The 17891-nt window shown below is 36.6% G+C and overlaps 3 protein-coding genes across 8 annotated transcripts; 1 reads left to right on the top strand and 2 right to left on the bottom strand.

The window, feature by feature from the left end:
- Positions 1–478: 478 nt before the first annotated feature.
- On the bottom strand, positions 479–3191 carry LOC138879627 (uncharacterized). Its single transcript, XM_070159245.1, has 3 exons — positions 3006–3191; positions 1153–2895; positions 479–1012 (listed from the first exon to the last, which is right to left on the bottom strand). The coding sequence occupies exons 1-3, from the start codon at positions 3189–3191 to the stop codon at positions 479–481; spliced, it is 2463 nt and encodes an 820-aa protein (XP_070015346.1).
- A 4657-nt stretch (positions 3192–7848) lies between these two features.
- Positions 7849–15125, top strand: LOC104221252 (putative RNA methyltransferase At5g10620). 5 transcript variants are annotated; one of them, XM_070160433.1, is made up of 8 exons: positions 7849–7983; positions 8065–8099; positions 8200–8342; positions 9170–9236; positions 10386–10463; positions 10680–10825; positions 11408–11487; positions 15053–15125. In XM_070160433.1, exons 1-7 carry the CDS (start codon positions 7935–7937, stop codon positions 11445–11447), a joined length of 558 nt encoding a protein of 185 aa, XP_070016534.1. In that variant the 5' UTR covers positions 7849–7934; the 3' UTR covers positions 11448–11487; positions 15053–15125. The 5 variants fall into 5 exon arrangements, with proteins under 5 accessions (XP_070016534.1, XP_070016535.1, XP_070016536.1 ...); XM_070160434.1 differs by lacking the exon at positions 15053–15125 and adding an exon at positions 14650–14809; XM_070160435.1 differs by lacking the exon at positions 15053–15125 and adding an exon at positions 12521–12665.
- On the bottom strand, positions 13997–16644 carry LOC104221251 (gamma-glutamylcyclotransferase 2-1-like). Of its 2 annotated transcripts, none has more exons than XM_009772270.2 (8): positions 16428–16644; positions 15773–15908; positions 15612–15688; positions 15290–15346; positions 15148–15204; positions 14919–14959; positions 14695–14766; positions 13997–14604 (listed from the first exon to the last, which is right to left on the bottom strand). In XM_009772270.2, exons 2-8 carry the CDS (start codon positions 15879–15881, stop codon positions 14340–14342), a joined length of 678 nt encoding a protein of 225 aa, XP_009770572.1. In that variant the 5' UTR covers positions 15882–15908; positions 16428–16644; the 3' UTR covers positions 13997–14339. The 2 variants fall into 2 exon arrangements, with proteins under 2 accessions (XP_009770572.1, XP_009770570.1); XM_009772268.2 differs by having other exon boundaries at positions 15773–15913; positions 16428–16643.
- Between the last annotated feature and the right edge of the window lie 1247 nt (positions 16645–17891).

Here is a 17891-nt window from a genome sequence, read left to right as displayed (position 1 = left end):
GCCTTGACCATTTGATTGGCATCATGGTAGATGGAAGGCCAATAATACCCACATTCAAGAACTTTAGCCGCCGTCCGATTTCCTCCATGATGACCCCCAACCGGTGAGTCATGGCATGCCTTGAGAATTGGCATAACCTCTTCTTCGGGAACACACCTTCTGATAATATTGTCAGCACAAACACGGAACAAGTGTGGTTCCTCCTAATAGTATTGCCGGCAGTCTCTCAAAAACTTCTTTCTTTGATAAGATTCCAATCCGTCCGGGATAAGGTCACTAACCAAGTAGTTAGCAATATCGGCATACCAAGGAGCAAAAGTGCTAGATAATGCCAATATGCATCGTTGATTTCAAGATCTCCCTGTGGTCTCCCTGCTTTCTCAAGCCTTGACAAATGATCTGCCACTTAATTTTGAGTTCCCTTGCGATCTTTGACTTCGAAGTCAAATTCTTGCAACAACAAGACCCATCGAATTAATCAAGGCTTTGTATCCTTCTTTGCTATGAGATATCGAAGAGCTGCATGATCAGTGTATACCACCACCTTGGACCCCAACAAATAAGCCCGAAATTTTTCAAAAGCATACACAATAGCAAGAAGCTCTTGCTCAATTACTGTGTAGTTCATTTGTGCCCCATTGAAAGTTTTACTTGCATAGTACACCGGGTGGAGAACTTTGTTGTGACGTTGGCCAAGCATTGCTCCAATGGCTACACCACTGGCGTCACACATGAGCTCGAAAGGAAGTGACCAATCGGGCGTGACAATAATGGGTGTCGTGGTGAGCCTTTGCTTTAACTCCTCAAAAGCTTTAAGACAGTTCTCATCAAACACAAACTTGGCATCCTTTTCGAGGAGTTTGCACATGGGGTTAGCAATCTTGGAGAAGTCCTTGATGAAGCACCTGTAAAACCCAGCATGCCCTAGAAAACTTCTAACACCTTTCACGGAGGTCGGTGGAGGAAGCTTAGAAATAATCTCAATCTTTGCCCGGTCGACTTCAATACCATGCTTTGAAATTTTGTGCCAAGCACAATGCCTTCGTCAACCATGAAGTGACACTTCACCCAATTTAGCACAAAGTTGGTCCCTTCGCATCGCTTAGGCACTTATCTAAGATTGTTAAGACAGTGCTCAAATGAATCACCAACCACCGAGAAATCATCCATGAAAACTTCAAGAAAGTCCTCAACCATGTCGGAGAAGATGGAATTCATACACCTTTGGAAAGTGGCCGGAGCATTGCACAAGCCAAATGGCATCCGGCTAAAAGCAAAAGTGCCATACGGGCAAGTGAACGTAGTTTTCTCTTGATCTTCCAAAGCGATGTTGATTTGATTGTAGCCGGAGTAACCATCAAGGAAACAATAAAATGACCTCCCCGCTAGACAATCAAGCATTTGATCAATAAAAGGCATAGGGAAGTGGTCCTTGCAAGTAGCACTGTTAAGTTTCCGATAGTCCATACAAACTCGCCATCCGGTCACAATTCGCGTTGGAATGAGCTCATTCTTCTCATTTTTGATTACGGTCATGCCACCCTTTTTTGGCACACATTGTACTGGGCTCACCCACGAACTGTCGACAATGGGGTAAACTACCCCGGTATCCAACCACTTGATAATCTCCTTCTTTACTACCTCTTGCATTGATGGGTTCAACCGTCTTTGATGTTCCACACTTGGCTTTGTTTCGCTCTCCAATTGGATTTTATGTTCACAAATTCCCGCGGGGATTCCACGAATGTCCGCAATGGTCCATCCAATGGATTGCCTATGTTCTTTCAAGACTTCCAACAATTGGTTTACCTGCACATCATTTAGCAAAGACGAAATGATTACAGGTAAAGTATCATTAGAGCCAAGAAAATTATACCTTAAGTGCGACGGGAGAGGCTTGAGCTCTAGTTGTGGTGGCTCAATGATTGATGGCTTGGCAGGAGGTGTGGCCCTATTCTCCAAGTCAAAAGAAAGCTTTGCAGAAGTGTAAGTATAGGATCCAAGACCCTCCAATGCATTTACCGACTCCATGTACCCATCCATGTCCTCACCATCAAAGTTTACCAAGATAGCCGCCAATGCCTCACCAAGGCATTGTTCTTCCATTTTCAGTTCAACGGCATCTACAACCTCATCAACCACATCTATCACTGAAATGCTCTCATACTCATGGGGTAATTTCATACCCTTGCTCGCTTGAAATGTGACTTCTTCATCATTCACCCGGAACTTAATTTCATTTTGCTCCGAATCCATGAGTGCTCTTCCCGTGTCTAGGAATGGTCTCCCCAAGATGATAGGGATCTCTTTATCAACAGAACAGTCAAGAATTACAAAGTCGGCGGGCAAATGGAATTTTCTAACTTTCACAATCACATCATCAACAATTCCTACTGGTCGCTTAATAGATCGATCGGCCATTTGTAACCTCATGCTTGTTGGCCTCGGCATCCCTAATCCCGCTTGCTTGTAGATGGCAAGTGGCATCAAGTTGATGCTAGCCCCATTGTCACAAAGGGCTTTTGCAAAGTCACGCTCCCCAATAGTGCATGAAATAGTAAATGCTCCCGGGTCCTCTTTCTTTTGGACAGGGCTTGTGGCAATAATAGAGCTAACCCAGTGAGTCATGTTTACCACCTCATTCTTTGTGGTCCTATTTTTGGTGATCAAATCCTTCAAATATTTGACAAACCCCGGTATTTCTTGAAAAGCCTCCAAAAATGGAATGTTCACCGACAATTGCTTTAGAATATCATAGAATTTCTCAAGCTTACTATCATCAACCCTTCTAATAAGTCTTTGAGGAAAAGGCGGATGAGGTCTAGGAATAGGAGGTGGAGCTTTTAATGTCTCCTTCTCCTTTTGCTTCACCCCTTCTTGGTTCTCTTCTTGCACCTTCTCTTTTTCCGGTACCCTTTCAACTTCAACAACCCTTGCTCTTCTGCTTCAACTTCTTGTTCGGCTTCTTCCCCAACAACCTATTGCTCAATGTCACCTTATAAAACCTTCCCACTTCTAGTAGTTATTGCCATGACGTGAGAAGTTGAGCCACTTCCACCACTCTTCAGGTTCGTAATGGCATCACTAGGAAGTTTCCCCTTTTGCTTTGGGTTTTGCTCTCTTGAAAGGTCTCTCATCTGCATCTCTAACTTTTGGATAGATGCGGTGTGAGAGCCAACATCTTCGGTCATGTTTCTCATGGATGCGTCAGACTTTTCTTGGTTTTGCAATACTCTTTCAAGCATGCTTTCTAACTTGACTCACTTGACGACCCTTGATTTGCATAATGACCTTTTGGGGGAACATACGGGTTGAAGCTCCGATTTGCAAAGTTGTTGTTGTTGTTCCAATTTCCTTGATGCGAGTTACCTTGATCATTTCTCCATTGTTGGTTGCCTTGCCCTTGCGGGTTTGGACTCCACTGGCTTTGTTGCCCTTGACCATGGTAGGGTTGCCTTTGATACCCTCCTTGAGGGTTGTTGATATAATTTGCTTCCTCAAAATTTTCATCTAAGATGGGTTGGACATCTTCCACTGCATTCACTTCTTTGTCTGATTCTGGGTAAACATCTTTGTCAGCACATTTACATTTGTTGCAAGCCCGGCAATCACTTGATCCCTCTCTTGATTTTCCTTGATTAAGTTGCTCAAGGAAGGAGAGCCATATGAGATTCCTCCGGTAGTATCCTCTAAATGCCATGCTTGGTTGTGCTTTGCCATTTTGTCCAGGATTTGTGTCACTCTTGCAAATGATTTATCCATGAATGATCCATCAGCTGCATTCTTGGCGATTGCTTGGTTCATGGGATCCAAACCCATATAAAAATTTTCCAACAACATGGAATCCGGAAAACCATGGTTTGGAGACCTCACCAAGTATAATTTGAAGCAATCGCATGCCTCATGCAACTGCTCTCCCTGTGTCTGCTTGAAGAAGAAAATCTTATCCCGCAACTCAGACTTTTTGCTCTGCGGGAACCACTTGGATAAAAACGCCCAGAAAAGTTTGGGCCAAGAATGGATAGAGTTGAGTGGTAGATTCTGGAGCCATTTCCTCGCATCCCCAGCTAGAGAATACTTGAAGCATCTCAACCTCAGGGCATCGTTGGAGACATTGTTTTTTTTTGCATTGCACACACACCCAAGAAATTCCTAAGGTGTTGTGTTGGATCATCATCTGTGGAGTTTCTGAAAAATCCTTCTGCCTTGAGCATCAGAATTAGACCGTGTTCCACTTTAAATGTTGCAGCTCCAACAGCTGGCGGTACAATGGCGTTAGTATCCTCAATGTACTCCTCAATGTCTGCGAAAGGATTCTCTCCCATTTATGTCTCCGCATCATCACCATATTCAGACATGTTTTCCTATCAACACCAAGCAAAGCAAGCAAAGTGTGATGGAATAGAAATAGACGTTAAGTAAAGTACACATTAAATAGTAATTTCAAAACCGTATTCCCCGGCAACGGTGCCAAAATTTGATACGCTCAAATTACACTTTAATAAATAGTGTAAGGCGGTCGGTATCAAATATAATAACCCAACAAGGTTGGGGTCGAATCCCACAGGGAATAGGTGTGAAAAGGTTACTCTTATAGTGTGTTGCTCGACTAAAGTCGTATCTCTATTCGGTTAACAGTAACAAGAGAATGGTTTTATAGTAACAAGAGTATGAATTGAGTTTGTTTGGAAGTATCAACTAATTGGAATATTTATAGAGTAATTAATTGGATTAAAGAAACCAAGGTTGTGTCCCCTTTAATGGAGTGTAATGCTTATCGGTGTTAATATGATATATTTCTAATGGAAGGTTCTTTTGATATGCAAATGATGTCTAAGTGACTACCCAATATTTCCCAATAGTTGAGTAGTATTTCCTCTTTATAATTTTCCCAAATATAAAAGAGTTGCAATTTAGAACCATCAATATATGCCAAATAAAACCCACTTATTCCTAAGCGATTCTATTAAACAAGGTTTAAAGCCTTGAGTCATTGATATTTACTTCTACCAAATTCTAATCCACTTTCCCAAGCAAAGCAATAATTTAATGGCACTTGTTAATATTTGCAACCACCAACAATAAATGAAGAATGAGAAGTAAACAAATATCAACCAACCATTATATATATATTTAATGTTAAACACCCATTAGCATAATACCCATTTAGGGTCCACAACCTTAGTATTTAAAGTTAGCTACTCATACTACAATACAAAAACCAAAGAGTATTTAATGTCATAAAAGCTTACAAAGTAGAGAATCTTCACCGAAAAACTTCCAAAAGTGAGTAATATTAATGTCTTGGAATATGGTTCAAAGACTAGACAAGATGAGCCCACAAAGACATCATAAAACTATTTATAGTGGACTCAAAATCGGGACAGAAAACGGACAAAAATGCCCTTTCAGGTCTAATATGCGATCGCATTCTTGTCACAGAGCACATATGCGGTCCGCATCTTGAACATCCTCATCGCAGACTGGAACCCTAGTTTACATTCTTCGCATTCCAATTATGCGGATCGCATTGCAGAAATGCGATCGCATTTTGCATCGCATCTTCGTCCTTCAGTGACCTTTATGGTTGGTTTGCGGTTCACTCTGCGGCTCGCATGTTGGTTCTGCGGTCGCATAATGGACCGCATTCTTGACTTGAGATTTAACCCAGTTCTCTACTTTTGTCTGCGATTTGACGTGCATTCTGCGGCTCGCATGTCTGATCTGCGATCGCATAGTGTATCGCAGACCAGCATTTTTGCTACATTTTGCTCTTTTCTTGTCTTTTTGCTTCCATTTTCATGTTCTTGGGTTCTCAGTCCTTATGTACTGTAGAAACAACAAAACTATATAAGTAACGGAAATAATTACATTAAAACAAGCTAAAATCTAAGCAATTAGTATTGAAATGTGCCGAAATTCTCCGGTACATCAGTCAACCAGGGGTTAACAATACTGATCCGTCGAGTAAGCCATTAGGGCCAAGGTCGAGTAGTAGGAAAAGAAGTAATGACTAGGTCGAGGTCAACCAGGGGTTGACAATACTGAGCCGTCGAGTAAGCCATTAGGGCTGAGGTCGAGCAGTAGGAAAAGAAGTAACGGCTAGTATAGCTTTGGAACTTTCAATAAGAATATTCTATTGAATATTCCTTCTGTTGTACTTTTTTAGGGTTTTTGGGAATATCCCACATAAATAGTAGAAGAAAGAAGGAAAAGGCATGTAATGTTCATTTTGATAAGCACCCTAATAAAAAGTTGACTTTTGAGAGAGATAATACAAAATATTACCTTTCACAAGGATTCAATTTGTTGTTTATTCCACTTTTTTCTCGCATCAGATCCGAGAAAACCTCATATATTTCAATATCCATTTGTCTCACATCGTTGTTAGAGAAGAGAATCATCCACCTCATTCAACATTTGGGTGAATCATTCTCTCTATTTACACTTATTGCCATTTAATATATTTATTGATCATCATTGTTCCTCCATTCATTCTTGACAACATCATTTAATACCATTTATATTAAATTGGCTCAAACGTTATTCTGTACTATTTATACAACCATGCGTTAGATCTAAAACTTATTATATTTAACTAGGATTTGCCCATCACCTTTGTATTTAATTAGTTTTAACAAACGGTTTCATACTTTTTGATCAAACAGTGACCTTTGGATTTTCTTAAGGACATACAATGACGAAATATTGAGTAAAAAGGCAAAAAAATAAATAAATTATGATTCTTGATCTATGAGGATGCCACATCAGCCTTGTCAAGTCCCAACCTTTTATAAGCATAGGGTAAATCGGTGGATGGTATATGAACAATTAATCGGAATAGAAAATTTTGCATAAGACAATAAAATTCTTTATTGACCTCATGAGAAGAGAAATAATGAACTTATAATAATATAATATTTAATTAATTTTGTATAAAATAATATCAATAATATATCATGTAAGAGTTAATATACTTCATTATTTTAGGTGAAATATCACATAGAGATGTCCAAATGAAATATTATGCCACATTTAGGGCCAGCCTATATATTTTGACAATAGTATATATTAGTATTGGAGGAGTAAAATAATTTAAAGAAGAATAATATTGTTTTCAAGTAAATTATTATTTTTGGAGTAACTTGTTCATGTATAACAATATCTTACTATTAATCACTAACAATACCTTCATTATTAGTCTCGCATAACTAACATATGAAATAACAACCTTATAATATTTGACTTTATCTTACATGAAACTCACTTATATTTGCCATAATTATTAAATAGCATAAACAATAATATAAATTTCTTTATATTTTTTAAGTATAGTTTGAATCCTTATAAACTTGAGGAGGTTAATCACGCATAAAATCATATAATTTATAGTTTAATTGCAGAAAAATTATCAAATTATTATCTTTGATAAAATAATTATTCAACTTTCACTAAATATTCTAAAATGAATTTGAACGAAAACCAATTAACTTGTTGATGAAAAGACCAAGTTGCTTTAATTTCTTATTCCCTTGTTTATTAGGTTCCTTGAAATATACTCCACTTGGTTAATTCTTACTTACTTATAACGTAAAACTTAAGTATAAAAAAAGAAAAAACATGGAAGAAATAGACAGAGTGAGATAGTGCGATGAAACAATGGTTGGGAAATATATATTTATTTTCTTAAATAAAAGAGAAAGACAGAACAAAGCACCTCAGCATTAAAAAATATGATTATGGAAGAATATTTTTTACCCAGTTAAAAAAACAAAACACAAAAGAAAGAATATGCAAAATTGACAGGAATTCATCCAAAAGCATTCTGAAACAGTTTTTTTTTTCATTAAAATATCATTTTAAACTAAGAAAATGCTACCCTAAAATAAACCCATCATCAGTGTGATAGGATAATTCAGACTTTTCACCTGAAAATGGCAGTGTCGCCTCTAGCCGGTTTCAACAGCCTTTCAATTCCTTCGGGTTCGTAAATTTTTCCACAGAAATCTCAATTTTTTTGTGTGTGTATTTTTGGATTTTAATATTTTAGAATTATTTCTCCAGGAAAGCTGCAGTCCAAATTCGCTGGCCAATCAGTGGTATGAAATTCCTTAAATTTCTCTCCTTTTCTTAATTAAGCTAAAAAAAGAAAAAGAGGACTCCTACTATGTGCTTGCATTTTTTGCTGGATTTATACAGAGAGCAATACCTATACGCGTATTGACGGTTGGAAAGAAGCGGTCACAAGGAGTGCAGCTAATAGTTGATGAGTATATGAAGAAGCTCAAGCATTATTGTAGTGTTGATGATGTACGGATTAAGTCTAATCCCAGAAATGCACGGTGTGCTTGAATTCTGCCCTTTCTTTTGCCAAGTTGATTTATTTCAAATTTTAATTGCAATGTTGGTGAAAATTTGTGAACTCTCGTCTTTGTGTGACAGATTTTTACGGAAAATATCTTTTCCTGAAGAATAAGTGATTTTTTGTTACTCTTTTTTTTGGTGTTTGGTAAGTAAGCAGAAATATTGTCTCTGGAGCATTTATATTTTTATCTAGGCAAACACTATGAGTGTTGATGGTAGGAATGCTGGTTTGGGGTTGGGGTGCATGGGAGGAGGGTCAGTGGGTTGGCAGGGGCTGGAGGTGAGGGGTTGGAGGGCGGGGTAGTGGGATGGGAGGAGACAATCAGCGTGGAATGCCACTTATGGAACTTGTTTTCCCTACTCCCACGACATTTAAGGAACTTGTTTTCCTTGAAAAAAAGGTTTTCGAGAACATTTTGACCAAATGTGGAAAAATTTAAAAAATTCCTCCATACCAAACACAACCTAGCTAGATGTGGTCCATCTCGCTTTAGCTTTGAACTTGTATACCAGTAAGCTATGATCTAAATCAGCAAATCACTATCTTGCTCTATGGTTAAGTTTCATTTTATTTTGTCGGGCCACTAATGGAATTAGTCGGATTTCTTTGTCGTATTACTGTAATGAGCACATTGACATATTTGTGTAACTTTAGTTCATAGTCTTTGTACTTTTTGGTAGATATAGAGGCTTGATTGATTATCATCTATCTACATTGTAAATTTCACTTCTGTTGGATGCTTAACCTTCAGCATTTTGTTAAGCAGAATATACTTTTGAAGCTTGTTATTTACATTTGTAACAGTGATGTAGTGGCTCAAATTGAACATGAGGACATGGCTGTTATGGGCCACATCAGGCCTGATGAATGGGTAAGAGTTCAGAAGCATTTAGCTCGCTGGAAGTTTTTCTTTTCTGTGTGGATCTACTTCTTTTACCTGTCAAAAAACTTTCTCTTCATTTTGCAAAAGGTGAAAGTTGAACAAACTGCTTGGAATACTACTCTTTCTAATTCATAACTTATAGAACCTTCTATGTATTAACTGATATATACCTTACTGACAAAATTAAATGTTGCCGAACTATTCTTTTTGAAGAATGACCACGCACTGACAACAGTTGTGAAAGAATTCTTCTAAATAAAGCTGACTTACAAAATGATCCCTGTTATTATACATTGTATTCAAAAAGAAAAATTTCATCCGAGCATTTTATGCTTGGAAGGCTACTTCCAGTAATAGTTAGCATGTTTTTAAGGAACTAGTGACCAATGCGGTCTATTTAGAAACTAGAATTTTGGTATTCAACCAACACTTTTCACCTTCAGAGCGGAAATGGGGGAAGAACTTTGGAATAAAATTTGCAAAATAAAAAATGGAACAATCTACAAAATTTGGGTAGATTCACCAACATGAGGAGGTATAAATTTAAATAGAAAGTGACAACCTGGACGGAGTCGACGGTTGCTGAAACAAAGTAATCCTTAAAGAAGTATTATTAAGGAATGTTTATATTGGTGAAAAGATGGAAAAAGGAATTAAGTCGATTTGATTATAATAAAATTGCATAATAGACTAGCTGGTGGATGACCTATGGCTATGTAAGACCAACTGTCAGGATTCCTGTAGCGATGTTGCGTTAGGAGCGAATTCCAAGGGAGTAACAAAATTCATTTATATCTCGAGTTGTAAAAACAATTCCTAGGCTGCATGCAATTTTTGACTGGTTTTACTGAAATTTTACCTAGTTTTATTATTGTACATCTGAGTGGTTTGATATCAGGCAGGTTTAAATGATTTTGTTCAACGGGAATATTTGCTGTCTTTGGGGTGTTCAGAAGCTTTCTCATTCTTGTTGAAGCTGTTGATATCTTCGTATTTTTTCCATGCCTCAACATTAATCAATTTTCTGGGAGATGGAACACAATAATCGCACTCTCTTGACCCTCACAAAATTAATGGTTACATTCTCCCCCTTTTCTCTTTCTGAGTTCTCACTATCCCTAATCTGTTTAAAACCAGGTTGTAATGTTGGATGAACGTGGTCATGATGTGGGATCTGAGCAGATGGCTTCTTTAATTGGAGATGCTGGAAACAAGGTGAGTGATGCGTCATCATGGTAGTCTTTTGTTCATGGTATTACTATCATGATTTAGCAGCAAATCACCCTTTGGAATTTAAAGTTCTTTACTGGTCTGGTGCCTACTGTCAAAAAAGTTGTTTAGTAAGACATCTGTCATCAGTAGGATGAGGATCTATTCGAAAAAGATAGACACTAGAATTATTGTGTGATTCTACTCCTGTTTGTGTTGCAGGGTGCATCAAGCTTACTCTTTTGCATAGGTGGACCTTATGGGCATGGAAGACAATTGCGGGAGAGAGCTAACATATCAGTCAAATTGTCATCTTTAGTCTTAAATCATGAGATTGCCGTAGTTGTACTGATAGAGCAACTTTACAGGTGAGACTGGAACAGGCTATTCTTCTTTTAAAGTATTGGTGCCGCTATTTTCTCTCTCTCTTGCATATCTCTCACTCTCTGTTGTGCTCTCCTTCCCCCCCCAATTTCTGTCAGTAAACATTTCAATGTTGAGAAGATTGTTTGAGAAAATAGTTTCACAACTTGAAGTATTCATGCGTCCTAGTCATACTGTTCTCATTACCTATCCACTTCCTAAGAGGAAGAGAACATAAAATTATTCCTTTTAAAGAGCTCTTATATATCTTTTGAACTAAAATGCAAATATCTATTTTCATCCCTCTCTGTATTAAACACTGTCTCCAATAGGATTGTTTTAATCAAGTAAAAGCTTCCCATAAACGAGATTCGATGAAGCATGTAGTCTACAACTACGGCGGACATAGTATTAAAATGACTAGTTATATAATTCCTCCCTTCCCTTCTTTATAGGTTCCTTTCAGCCACTTACGTGGGAAGTGTCTTGGCTTTAAATCTTTTGTCAAATCTGATTGTTTATCCTATCATGACCTTACATGAATTTCCAGAAACCTAATAGATACATTGCTCTAAATATTTTGACAGAGCGTGGACCATTCTTAAAGGACAGAATTACCATCACTAGGCATTGGTGTCTTAACTATGATAAAGCGACAGAGCTACAGGTAGTACTTTCATATCCTAAATATTTGAACTGCTATTCTATTTCCTCAGTGAACTTGGTGCATTATAATTTAAGTTTAATAGATCGAACTTTGCCATATATGCTGCATTGGCCTTAAATAATGAATTTGGAGAGTGATGCTTTATTTGCTTATTAAAATAAGGTGAGCTTTATTACCCACTGTGCTTCACTATTTCAAGTGTACTAATTAGCAAAATGATTAAATTCATTGGCTTGTCATACCCTTGCTAATCACCATGTTCTTTACTGGCTTGAATATAAGATGTCCTTTTGCCGCCAAAAGCCTAGAGAGAAAAATCATGCAGAATCATACCGTGGGAAACCGGGAATAACTTCAGGCCAACTCAATGTAAACAGTGACAATGATAAACTAGGTTTTCACCAATTTCATTTCTTAAACTAACCATAGGTTACATGATCTAGGAGTTGGATGTCTTTGGCAGCAACCCTATCACAGTTCTCCTATTACTTGGGATTATTGCCTTTATTAGTATATTCATTTTGCTAGTTTTCCTGGTCAAACTAGAGATTACCATCCATACAGTCAATAATTTATTGACTGTTTCAGGATTTTTATTTCTTGGAATTGGATTAGAAGAACTGAATGACTTCCAAATTTCATTCAACCACCATCAGAGGAACCAAATTCAACTCAGGTTTGAAATATCTTTTGAGGATAACCTTGGCCCTCATTTATAGATATTGGACGTGCCTAACCACCCGCCTAAATATGGTTGAGAAGTGAGCGGAACCTCATCCTTAGATCTTAGAAGTCTGTTGAGGTTGTGACTGTCCAAATCGTTGATGCTTAACTTGGTTTACGACATGGTCTGCGAAGTCGGATATCGTGATGGTGTGTCATGTCACGCCTTACTAGTTGGGCTTAACCGGTCCGGATCTGACGTCTCTACACTTGATGCCTTCCACTGCCTCTAATCTGACTTCTTAAGAGTGACAAATATGGTCTATGCAAACTTTAGATGATTTTGAATGGTATGTGTTGATCATTGTAGTCCCTTTTCAACTTGAAGACTCAGATATTGATCTCCTACTCCATGTAACAATATCTAGCCGTGACATGAAACCTAAGGATTGAATCAACGAGATGACTGCGCAGAAAATCTGAAATGCACAATCTAACAGTTGACAAATTTTGCATTTTCCTGTTTACATTCACTTACATAGAGTAACTAAAAACTGCTACCGGTTGAAATCTCTTGTTCTCACTTCCATTCAGGTTTTAAAGAAACAAGAGAGGATAAAAAGAAGTAAAACGTCAATAGATGTTAAATCTATCATCACAATGAAATCAGAATCTTCGGAACAAACAACTGACAAACACAACCTATTTTTGCCAATGAAAACAACCAAACAGCAAGGTGCAGCTTCTTACTTGCAACATACAGGTTTCCGGAGTTCAATAGACAGAAAAGAATACTAACCCACAAGAAAATAAAAAAAGACGTCATCAAATGGTATCTTTAGATTGAAAATAGGGGGTTACACACACAAAAGAAAATCCAAAAGATGTCATAGAAAATGGGTTTCTTAAAGAGACCAGTTATCAACCGTTTTCTTTTCTTTACGAGAAGATTTTTTTAATAAAGAAACAAGGCTAAATAGTGACTAGATTGGCATGAATTGTCAGCTAGTCATTCCAACTTAAATAGTGACCAGATAGATGCCTCTACTTGACAAAGGTGTGTTTTGTGAGCCTCTGGTTGACAAAGGTGTGTCTTGTGAACCCCTCACCCTGATATGGAAAATCAAGTCTTCTACACTTACATTTGAGTGCATGAGAGTTTTAAATTATGTTTTTTCCCTTTTTCTTTTCTTTTCTAAAAAAATTCCACCTTCCTCCCTCTCACTGCCCCTCCATTATTCCACCCTATAGCCACCATTATACAACCCGAAGAACACAACGAAAGCACGACATGAATATCTCTCGGGTTTCTAACTTTCAAACATTCTCAAGAACTCACTGTAGTTGGCAGTAGAGGTGACAAATTGGTTAAAAGAAAACAATTATCCACCCACATTATCCATAAAAAATGTGCTGGATAATGAACCACTTAAAAATGGGTCGAATATGGATAAAAAACCATACTATCCACTTAGAAAATGGTTAACCAATGGATAACTAATGTGTATTAACTTTTATATTTGTAAAGCCTCAAATTGGAGTTCCTCAAGTTTGGAAGCAAGGAATTCTCTCATAAGTGATCATATTTAAGAAGCCATGGATAATATGGATATCCATATTATCCGCCGGATAAACCCGTTTTTATCCGTCTCAAATATGGGTCGGGTCGGATAATTTATCCGTATTTTAAATTATCCGCTTTGACCCGCTCATATCCGGCCCGACCCTCCCGTTTGCCACCCCTAGTTGGCAGTAAACATTGTTACTAATTACAAATTTAATATTATAAAGAAAGAAAGGGATCATAGTCAACAACCTGCACAAGGGAAAGAAATGGCCATCTTAGTTCTTGTAAACAATCTTTTCATACTCATATGAGAATAAATTGATCATGTACTCGCAACATGTAAGCTACTAATCAAATTTCATAATATCGGGCTAAAAATAACTCAAGATCCATGTTCACGCTGGCCACAAATTCGTCTGGCTGGTTAGAATGTCAACTCAACTCGCTATCCTACCCCACATTGATCTAGCTTCCTAATCTAAATTTAAAGGAAAAGAGAAAACACAAGGGACAATTTAAAAACAGATCACTAGATATGTAACATTTTGTGGAAGACATAACTATAGCAGTTAACTAGATTAGTCAGGTCAGAAGAGGAAAATTTCATCGTCCTGAACCTTCGTCAGGAGTCTGCAGCAACAGCAGCTATAGCTTCTGGCAAGGGGCGGATTTTCACAGGTGAAATGTGAGAATTGAGTGGAATCTGGGAAGGACCTAGTAACTTCTTCTCCTTTGGGAAAGATCCCACAATTCCAAGAACTTTTCGCAATTCATTAGCCAGCTCAATGATGTAATCATCTTCATGGCCAATATCATACAAAGCCTTCTCCATTTTGAATATATACTCCCTGTTATCTCCACATGGTCCAGAGGCAGTTGCAATTTGCCTGCAATATGTAAAATTAGGATGTATTAAAAGTGATTTATCTCAGAAAATAATTGAAGGAAGGAGCAGATAACAGAAGCATAAATCTCACCTAGCCATCTCTTCCAGTGGAGCAGGACCAAGATAGTATTTATTATTTACTTTGTCAGGAGTGGATGTAAACCTGAAATAAGTATTTGAATCATGTCAGTGACCATTTATAGTAATTCTCTACCATCTATTGTGTTCTTTGATTTGCATTTCATAGTGCTTTATTAGATTGTGCTTAGATAGGAAAGAAAGATATAAAAAAAGGACAACAGCCAAAGAACCTACACTATCACTCCAGTTAAGGCTGGATGTAAGGAGTCTTCTTCCTGAAATAGAAAGAACAAATATGTTTCAGCTAAGCCAAACATGCGATTCAATGTTAACTTAAGTCATATGTGTTCTGTGCCCTTTTATAACAGGATAACAAGTTCAGAATTTCAAGTTATAACAAACAGTGAGCTTTAGTAACACGAGACCAGATATCAAACAAAACATCAAAGGATTATCGACTTACAGTGAAGAAGTTCACCAAAGTCTTGCTATCATACTCGCACTCTCTTCTTTCTAAATACTGTAAACCAAACAAGAAATTATCAGGATCACTTCCAAACAATATAAGTTCTGAAAAATAAATTCGCTTTTGCGAGTCAATGTACCTCCATTGCCTTCTTTTCTTTTTCAGGTCCTCCTCGCACACAATAAGCAGCACCCCACTGAAGGAAAATCCACAGATAAGTTAAATTGAATGGCTATGAATTAATATAAAACTTCAGTTTACTTGTGAGATCAGTTTCAACATGTTAGGCTACATATGGAAAAGGATTTAAGTTAATATAAAGTGTAACGATACTTTTATATCATCACCAATAAATAAAAAATGATTTTTTACAACAAATATAGTATAGGTTTATCAGGTTTCACATATTAATATATTAATGATTGTCATAAAGGTAGTAATGGATGGTAATATCAACTTACGCAAATGGATCCTTTGCTTTCATCCAAAGTGCAAGTTCTTGCAGGGTGTTCAGGTGTACCTCTATGATCAATGCAAGCTGATGATCATGAAATTTTAGTATTTCACACTATAGATTAGACAAACAGAAATCAACTATATGAAGCAGGAGAAAATAACGTACCAAGATCAAACACACGCCTGTAATCCTTTATGTAACCAATAAATTTCTCATCATAATCAAATCCAGGGTTCCATACCAATGAACCATACCCAAAAATCCAAAACACCATGATTGTGAATCTTCCTCAATTTAATACCTGCACTATTAATAATAACATAAATTAATTCATCCACCAATTATTTTTCTCCATCAGGCGAAAAGAAACACACACAAACATGGATTTCTGAAAATGGTGGAAAAAGAATAGGTCATAAAGAAAAGGCCAACTGGGTTTTCTAGTTGTCGCAAATGGTGGAAAAAGAATAGGTCATAAAGAAAAGGCCAACTGGGTTTTCTAGTTGTCGCATTGCGAGGCATCAGAAAAGGCCAACTGGGTTTTCTAGTTGTCACATTGCGAGGCATCAGAGAAGGTCAAATCAGCTTATACTCGCAAAAGAGGGTCAAAACAAGAGGATAGTACAAGTGTTGCAGCTAAATGTACAACATGATTATGCACCTTCCAACGGATAAACAGAAGGGGAAAAAACGTGAAAAGTACTCGTTGGAAACTAAAAGGGATGCATAAGATTGCAAAAATGTGATGAACACCCAGAAAATAGAATGATCTAAATTAAGAATAAAAGGGGGGAAAATGGAAATCAAATATAATACTTACAAATAAATCTTGTTATGTTCAAATCAATATGAGGCAATGCCTTCCAAACGAAATGTTGACTCTATGTTGTATACAATTTGTTCAAATAGAGAGACAAGAGAGAGCAATGTGGGTATTTTCTTCTTCCTTAATGGTTCTCTCTTTCTCTCTCTGTATCTCTCTGTGTGTGGTTTAGGGAGAAGGAGGAGAATAAAGTATTTATAGAAATTATGTATTATCCCTTTTTGTATATGTATGTACGAATCTATTAGCGTGTATAATCAAATGTACTATGTGCTATGAAATATTCTTTCCAAAATATTTTTTACAAAAAGGGAGAAAATCCTTATTGACTTTTGAAATATTCTTATTGAATTATTTTTTAATGAAGATGAATGAAATACGTGTAGAAGATGGTGCTATAGCACTATTGGAAAAAAAAACTAGTTGTGCCTATACAAAGTACAAATGCTCGTATAAGATCAACGCCTGCAAAATGCATTTTGTTAAAAATTATGTTAGTATAGCAAAACCAGTTTCACCTAACTCGAACAAATTCCTGCATTCAAAGACCATGCCAAAAGAAACCAATTTCACCTAACTCTATCAAAATCAATGTCATGCCTTGTACGTGACAATAGTATTTTAGTATTTCCCAAGTACTATTTTATTATATTTTCCATCTCTTCAAATCTTTGACATTTGAGTGACTCAACAAACTTGTATGCGTATGTATATGTATATGTATATGTATATGTATATATATATGTATATGTATATGTATATGTATGTATGTTAATGGCATTTTGCATGATACGAAAGAGCAGTACAAATGAATGCCTTTTTGAGTCCACAAACGTTGTTTCCCAACTTAGAGAGTGTTTGACTAAGTTTATAAACACTTTTCAGTTTATCTATGTGTTTGGTAAAGTTTAAAATGCTAATAAGCCTAGTGCTTACCAGTTAAAAATAAGCCAAAAGTCATAAGCTAGTCACCCTCAATTTATGAATTTTTAGCTTATAAACACTTTAAGTTTGACCAAATTTGTTACTATTTTATCCGTAAAATATTCCTTTTTAGAACAAAACTCCTACATCGCTACTCCCCGCCTCTTCACGTCTGCAATTTTTATTGACTATTTGAGGTAAGCAAATAATTCTCTATTCCTTTGCATATTTGTATCTATATGATTGTGTATAATCTTTGAAGTGTATGTAATAAACGAGGACACACCAAATTTTTGGTGTATTGCTTTCTAAGTGTAGTAGGATGAAGACAATATTTGTTTCTCTTCAAATATTTTGTCCTATTTAGTTTTTTTTTGTGATAAGCTTTTGTCAATTTATTAATTATTATAACTTATGATTATATGCTTATCATCAAATAAATTATATTTATCATAAAAATTATCTTATTTAATCACAGTTTGTATTTAAAATAAACTGACAAATAGAATATTTTTCAACTTACACATTTTAAATACT

The sequence above is a fragment of the Nicotiana sylvestris genome, chromosome 10 (genome assembly GCF_000393655.2).
Source record: "Nicotiana sylvestris chromosome 10, ASM39365v2, whole genome shotgun sequence".
NCBI classification, from domain to species: Eukaryota; Viridiplantae; Streptophyta; class Magnoliopsida; order Solanales; family Solanaceae; genus Nicotiana; species Nicotiana sylvestris.
Note: the sequence above shows the minus strand (reverse complement) of the source record. Positions and strands in the feature narration are given on the sequence as shown.